General features: G+C 35.5%; 2 protein-coding genes across 2 annotated transcripts in view; both read right to left on the bottom strand.

Annotated features, from left to right (window-relative positions):
* Window positions 1-739: 739 nt before the first annotated feature.
* Window positions 740-2907, bottom strand: LOC111453263 (protein PHYTOCHROME KINASE SUBSTRATE 4-like). The gene has a single exon (XM_023094308.1). It carries the CDS (start codon window positions 2616-2618, stop codon window positions 984-986), a length of 1635 nt encoding a protein of 544 aa, XP_022950076.1. The 5' UTR covers window positions 2619-2907; the 3' UTR covers window positions 740-983.
* A 2708-nt stretch (window positions 2908-5615) lies between these two features.
* LOC111453883 (14 kDa zinc-binding protein-like) overlaps window positions 5616-7875 on the bottom strand; it is a 3499-nt gene continuing 1239 nt past the window's right edge. Inside the window, exons 2-5 of the mRNA XM_023095174.1 lie at window positions 7730-7787; window positions 6772-6861; window positions 6261-6378; window positions 5616-5891 (exon numbers count right to left, since the gene is read on the bottom strand). Coding sequence (XP_022950942.1) covers window positions 5824-5891; window positions 6261-6378; window positions 6772-6861; window positions 7730-7787 — 334 coding nt within the window. The 3' untranslated portion in view covers window positions 5616-5823. The remainder of the gene's footprint in view (window positions 5892-6260; window positions 6379-6771; window positions 6862-7729; window positions 7788-7875) is intronic.

Genomic DNA, 7875 nt, shown 5'->3' with positions numbered 1-7875 from the left:
TTTTTTTTTTTTTTTTTTTTCTTTCTAAAGCCATCAGTCTACGGCCCTTCCCCCTCAATTTCACGCTTTCATCTCCCTTGTTGGAGGTTTAGAGACAGTTTTACACCAAAGTGAGTAAAATCTTTATGGCTTTTTGTAGTAAATTTACACCATGTAAATGAGTCTTAAATGTGAGCATTAATTTTAGGATTGTATTTTTTTTGGATTGATCGAGGCTATGTAGTCTTAAATAAATTTTGTTGATGGAATTCCTTTTGAGTTAAGTATCTGGATGACTTTTGGGTAAATTTAGATATGTATGATTTGTACTGTGTGACAAATGATTGATCATGTATGTTGTTGGCAATTGTGATGTTTGTGCATGTATTGTAGACAACATACATGAATGTGAACTAAGTATCATGATAGGTGGGGTTCGATTCTACCGATTGATGTGAATTTTCATTAGTTAGAAAGTCTTCCAAACTTTGGTTTATATACCACTAGAGAATTAGTACAGTAAAATGAGGTCATTCAACAAATTATAATACTTTATACTAAAAAACAACTAAAAGGTGGAAGTGATCTTTATCTTTCTAAAATGAAGAACTTCTTGGAGGTTACTGAAGTTGAAGCAATGCTCGTGGGAGTTGAATCCTTCAAGTAGTGCTTGAGAGGCTGTGATCGAGTTGTCGATTCGTGAGCTAGCAGAGTTGTGTAACTATGATTTTAAAGCCAGTGGAAGAAAAGCGAACAAAAGTAATTCAAACTCTAGATTTAAAGTGAATTTATTGAAAGTACTGAGCAAAGTAATTGAATGGAAAGTTCACCAAACTACTAATTCACACAATTATTGGAGAGAGACAAGGCTATAATGAAGAGGGGAAACAAATTGAAGAGACAAGATAAGAAAATAAAGAGGTGGGAGTGTTGGAAGAGATGACGGTGGAGAAAAATGGTGTGTCATTCTCCATCACAATTATAAGAGAGAGAGTGCTCCCAAATCAGGCAGCAAAAGTAAGAGATTGGCGAGCTGAACTAGACCTTGCTAGTGGTGTTGGTGGCTTCTTCCCCAATGGTGGCCTACTCCCCACATGCTTCGTCACCGGCTGTGGGCCCACACTCACCGCCTTCTCCGACCGACAACTCAGCAACCCGTTTCCCGATGATGATCTTCTTCTGTGGTTGTTATTTTTATTGATGTTGTTTTTCTCGGTCCAAGGCTCCTCCACCTCTGACATGTTGGCGATGCTCGCCCGATCAAAGCCTTCAGCCGTCGTGACACTCCAATCGATGCTTGCTTCACTTGGCTCATACCAATCGGTCGATGGCGTCATTGGCTCGTCAAGACTACAATGTGTGGCCGCCGCATTCAACCCTAATCTTCTAGCTTCTAGTTCCATTGAGTCTCGTCGGTGGAACATACTCGAGTATGAGATGGTGGTGGTGCTAGCAGTTTGAGTGGAGAAGCTTTCGATTTCGAATAGGTCTGAGCTAGCATCACTGGCCATGTCATCGGTGTCACTGATGATGGTGGCGTTGCCACCAGTTGCTGCAACGTTGGCTAGTATTCGTGATTTTTGGTCGTTATCACCATTGTCATCTTTGACAGAGCTCGGTTTGAAAACTTCTAGAGAATCTCGAGGTGGGTCTTGGATTAAAACAGGGTCTATGGATCTGATTGAAAAATGATCTTCATTGTTGCTGTTGGACTTGTTTTTCAAGATGGGAAAAGAGAAGCTAGTGGAAGCTATTACACGTTGTGTCGTGGGTCCTTGAAGAAGCAAATTTGGAGGAACACATTTGTGAGTGCTCCAAATCACGTTGTTATCTGAATGTTGCAAAAACATTGTGTTGTCACTAGAAGTTTTCTTTGACGACGACGAAGACTCTGATTCAGAATAGTTGTCTTTGTCTTTGGTAGTATTGTTGTTGTTGATAAAAGGACGTGCCTTTGGGTCTAATATCACTTTAGACTCATGAACTTGAACCGACTTCTTCCCAATGCAAGGGCATTTAGAGTTTCCAAAAATCCATCTTCCCGTTATAGATGATGACATCGGTGGCTTTCGAATTTTCTTTTGTGAATGAGGACTTGAATCACCACGCAAAACCGATACAGAAATTGCTCCAGGAGGGTTTGAGAGCAACCCTGTTTGACTGTTCCAACTAGCCTCCGATGAGGCGGTTGGCGTAGTAGAGTGAAAAGATCGAGCTCGATAACTCTGACGATACCCATCAATGGAGGCAACAACAGGAGAGAATTTAGAAGCTACCACAGATGACGGAGGAGTAACACCTCCACAAGTCCAAGGTTTGGATCTAGATAATTCTGAATCCTTATCCGAATCCTGATCTTCGGACTGTCCCTTCAACATCAACATCGGCTCAATACTCGTCATAGGAGAAACCTTATTGATATTGTTGGTTGAAACCTCATTGAAATACTTCTTTGCATCAAAAATACTTAACTCAGAGGAATCGTCAACAATGGTACAACGAGCAAGAAAGTGGTGAGAATGAGTATCAGAAGCCTCTCTTCTGTCTCTCATATCATTATGGTTGCAGCCAAAGATTGGTTTGTGAGATAAGCCTTCATGAACAAAGCTCATCTCAGAAGTAGTTGCTCCTCTTTCCATCAAAAACCACAGAAAGCAACCTCACCCTCATAACAAATATTTATGAAGCAATGATATGAGAGAGAGAGAGAAGGGAAAAGGATGACATGATCACATGAGGTTGAGAGCTATGCTTCTTTTTTCATCAAATATTTTGCAACTTTAAGGCTTTTATTAGTGGGGGAAAAACTATTGGAAGAGATGAGAGCATCCAAGTTGGCTATCAACTTACGAAGGGATGTGGGTCATTTGGAAAGATTCCTTTCACTTTTAACATCCACAAGCTCCAAATCTTTCGAGTAAAAAGGAGCCACAATTATCTTGATTCATCGATCTTCTTTAAATCTTAACTTTTTTTAAGTTTACGAGTGAATTATGTGTGTTATCTGTCTATTATGATGCATTGCACATATAGTTGATCGAATATTCTAAATTTAGCTATGAAGGGAAAAGGAAAGGAGGGCAATATTGATATGAATCCAAAAAACATGATCAACCAAAAGTGTGTTCAGATCATTCAAAAATATACACATTTAAGTGTATCATGCTTTGTTCATCCAAACTGACCTTATTGATGCTCCCTTTCAACAACATCTCTCAAGGAAAATATCATATAATAGATTGTGATATGTCTGAGAGGAGTACATATAATTGAACTATCGGAAAGAAATATACAATTTGTTGGTATAGATAATAACTTCTGTTGTCATTCAAGTGTGATTCAAATGTGATCATGGTTCATTTATGTATCTCTTCTAATTTTTGTTCTCATTCAAGTGTGATTCAAATGTGATCCTGATTCATTTATGTATCTCTTCTTTACTCAGTGTCACAAGACTATTCTCATGCTCGCAAATGTTATGGTCAATGTTTTTTTTTTTAAAAAAAATCATATTTTTTTGGTTATTAAGAATAAATAATTCATGATTTTTTGGGCAATCCTATGAAATTTTGTGTTGATGACTTGAGATTAGGTGTAGCGTTACAATCACAATGAAATTGAGGATTGTGGTCTTTCTTTTGAGAGAAAAGTTAAAAATGAAAATATTTTGAAATTCAAAGGATGAGAGTTGGATGATGTGACCTAATCCACTCATCACTCATACCTTACCCAAAAACCATCACATCAAAAAAAAAAGTTATTAATTTATAACCTTTAAAATAAATCGTTCTAATACAATTTTAAATATATCAATAATTTTGGGTTACTTACAATAAGATTTTTATTTATTTTGAGATTCTCAAGAGGAAGTGCATTGATATTTTCAATATGAGAAACAATGTTTATGACGTCATTTTTATTTTTCCTTCGTTAAGAAATAAATCAATTTATCATTTGCACCAACTTGTATGATTGCCCCATCAATTCTTGCTCATTTATTAATATAAAAAAATATTGCTATAAATAATCTTAAGCAGGTAGTTGAAAACACGTGATTGAAAAAATTTAGTTGACGATTTTTTACCATTCTTAAATGAGTATTATCGATCAATTTTTATCATTTTTTAAAGTGAACAACGGTCTTCTATATAATAATAATAATAATAATAATAATAATAATAAATACCTCTAAAAGCCAAGAACTATTCCAACACAAACAGGTGGCTGAATTATATGAAGTGGTTTTGTGCCAAACTTTTATGGGCAAAGAACATGGTTTGTTCTATAAGCAACCAAATATGTGTTGTTGGCTTTTTGCTTCCCCTTCTCTTCATATACTTCATTTTCCTTGACGATAGGATGTGACTCCAAGGAACACTTCATTTATTGCCTTGTGAACCCATGATTTCGCATAGACCAAATAGGAATATTGATCAATGTTTTGATATACATGCTCCGTGTCTGTGGTACAACAATACTCATTTAACCACATTAAATTTGAATGACTTCCTCAACAATCTCTTAACTAGACACATCATACGATCTCATCCATCATGCTATGACATTCTTAAGCATCTTTAGCTAATTTCGCGATCTATTGTGAGAGCTCGGGTCCTACCTTTTTAAGATGCTTGACATTTGGCTATTGTCTTTATCAATACTAGTTCACGTGGTTACTAAAAGTAACACTCTTTCAACATTTTTAGCAAAAACACTATTAAATTCCCCTCTTAGTAGCTTGCATAGGCATTTGAAGCAATACCAAGTCTACTCAATCCTTCCAAAGCTATAGTACTATGAGGTGAGAGCCAAGCCATTTTGGGCCAAACAAAACCCTCCTCTCCTTTCAATCATCAGGTATACATAATCCTTCCAAAGCTATAGGACCTCACTAAATTCAATGAATGGCCAGCATGTGAGCTAACAATTCAACAACAATAAGAATATATCTAGGGGTCCAAACTCTGTTCAAGACCTCAGAAAATGAATACAACTCATGAATCTTGTTCTTTTGTTATCATGTAAGAGTTCATGAACATTCCTTCTCTGTTCTCGTTCAAACATTTTGGAAGAACGAGCATATCTTAAACATATTCTTTTCTTAATTGCACAAGATCCAAGATCCAAGAGCTCGACATAGAAATGAAAGAAATAGACAGTTGCAATGCAAGGCTTGATGAGCTTAATAAGCCACAAGCAAATCTCTAATTGTCCCAAAGCATGAACAGAACCAAGCTGTGCCCATAAGTTCACAGCTTCAACTATAAAATGATAGCCCAAATGACCTATTCGACCATGCCTTCCACTACAAACAATCAATGTCCCCTGCCAACATGTGATCCCAAATCCCTTTTTACTACAAATAAATTGAATGGCCATATATTTTTAGGATTTAAAATTTAATTACCTTGTTTTCCTTCTTATTTCAGGTAAACCTAGAAACTTCAAATCTGTCATTCCAAACAAAATTGAAAACTTAAATTCATTTTGAACTCTTCAAATAACATAATTTAAAATAACGTCTTTATTCCAAAATGTGAGGCCCAAATCTTCCTATAGCTTAACATCATTCTGAAGCAAATCTGCATTTTTAACTGCTACTGAGACTTCCAATTTGAGAAACAGAGTCACATACATGCATTTCCATATCTGGGGAAAGTACTGGGCATCCATTATTAATTTCGATATTCAAGAAAACAACAGACATAGGTTTATTAGCTATGAATGATGTTGACACCGCAAGTCACAGCAGCAGTTGATAGAATTTTCAGATAGGTAGATGATAACATAGACATAGGTTTATTAGCTATGAATGTGCATTCCAACCTTAATTTAAGGGTTATCTTAACCTGGGGGCCAGTTCATTTGTCGCCCCCCAAGAAGGTGAACATGAAGATGATAAACCGATTGACCTGCAAAAATTTCCCCGTGCAACTGTCAGTACTGGAAAACAGATGGCAGAAGCAAATACTTGATAAGTTAAACTCCATTTCATAGTGATTTCATTTTTAGTTTTCTGTTTTAGAAAATGGTGTTTGATTACAATTTTCATCTCTTAAAAGAAATATTTCAAAAACAAAATTTACTTCTGAAGAACTACTTGTGTTTTCAAAAAATTTAAAAACTTGGTTTGGTTTTTTGAAAACATTATTAAAAAGTAGATAACAAAATTGTCATAGGTGGAGGTGGTATTTATAAGCTCAATTTTTAAAAATCAAATGAACGGCCATAAGAGAAGATATTCGATATTCAGTGTAAAAGGTGAAGACGAGAATACTAACATCCACTTGGTCCATCGTTAATTACAATTCTAAAGCCATCGTCCAGCCCTTCTTGCTCGGCTATGAGCTTGGCGGTGTAAAGAAGGTGGCCGAGAATCTCCATGTGCCTCTCCTCGGCCTATGAAGTACATTAAGTAAATGACGAAAATACAAAGAAAGTATGCTAAGGTCACATAAGAATAGCCAATTATGTGCCATGGTATTACATGTTTATCTTAATGGCGTAAAATAGAACTAAATAAAAGAATATACAACTGGGGAATACAAAAAATCAGCCCAAATCAAGGGAACCCAAGACAGGAGCAAAGGAAAAAACCAAACAAGAATAAATGAAAGGGCTTCAGCTGTCAAGACTAAGAACAAAGATAAAACAAAACTCCTAGACATTAAGACAACAAAGGAAGGTGTTGTACCCAGCTGTAGACCAGACTTCCCCCTAAGATATCTCCAATCCTAGCTAGATGTTATTGATTGAAAAGGTAAAAGCAGAGAGTAAATACCAAAGTAATACCTTAGATAATCCAGATAACCCATCCTTAACTTTTGGAATGATTAGAATATGTGTAGGAGCTTGTGGTGATATGTCCCTAAAAGCAAGGACCTGCCATTATGATAGTAAAATTTAAGGAAAATCAATAAAAATTAATTATTCACAATGACATAGCTTGACTGTTATTACAGGCATTCTCACTCGTGAGGACATCAAAGCGAGGGTTATAAAACAATGAGTGGCCGTGATTATCAGAACATAAGGAACCAAAAATAGATATATATTGTATCCTTCAGAAAGAATGAAGGAAATTATGGAAATGATTTGAAGAAATAATCATATAAATAAAAAGGCTAAAAAGGAAAAAAAAATACTCTAATCTACTTTTACCATCAGTTTACTCAGTTCCGGTCATTGTCCTATTTTTTTTTTCTTTTTTTTTTTAAAAAAAAAAAATGCAAACTTCTGAAATTTAGAGCACCAATCAAACACAGAACTCCCCTTAGGAGTTTTAAAGAACGTATCAAACCGAGAAATATAAATGACAGAACAATCTTTTGAAAAAACTCCCCAATCCTGACATGCTTGCACGATGTACCATTTAAAGAATAGTGGCTTCTAAGAAAAAATGTGCCCAGCTGGAGGAAATAAAAGGCCTCCCTATCTCAGTTCCCATAGGGGATCCATCAAGCTGGACGACGGGTACCTTTCCATTATTGAGGAATATCAAAGAGAGACAAGTTTTTATAAATGAAAGCTCATTTTTCATCAGCATCATATCTTTTAATGATGGATAGCAGCATTATATTTCCACCAGGCAATATTAACAATTTCTCACTTGAAAGTATATAACATACTCAATAAATACATTATTCACAATATTAATCATTGTGAGGCCATTGCTGAAACTTAATATTTCCTTCCCTCTTGAATTCTTTTACATAATAATACAAACTATATAGTAATAATGAAAAGGAACCTTGTCATCCTCAAAGACCACCGTAGATGGAATTTCTTTGTTAATGATTTTGTCAAATCTGCAAAAGTAACAAACCCAAAACATTACTAGCAACATGAAATAGGTTTTCATGAGACGTAATGATTTTTTTTTTTTTTTTTTTTTTT

This window comes from Cucurbita moschata, unplaced genomic scaffold, assembly GCF_002738365.1.
Source record: "Cucurbita moschata cultivar Rifu unplaced genomic scaffold, Cmos_1.0 Cmo_Scf00001, whole genome shotgun sequence".
NCBI classification, from domain to species: Eukaryota; Viridiplantae; Streptophyta; class Magnoliopsida; order Cucurbitales; family Cucurbitaceae; genus Cucurbita; species Cucurbita moschata.
The sequence above is the reverse complement of the archived record's forward strand: the minus strand, read 5'-3'. Positions and strand labels throughout refer to the sequence as shown.

What these genes read in the sequence shown, in the direction of transcription:
- LOC111453263 (XM_023094308.1), bottom strand. Translation starts at nt 2,618, where the DNA reads ATGGAAAGAGGAGCAACTACTTCTGAGATGAGCTTTGTTCATGAAGGC.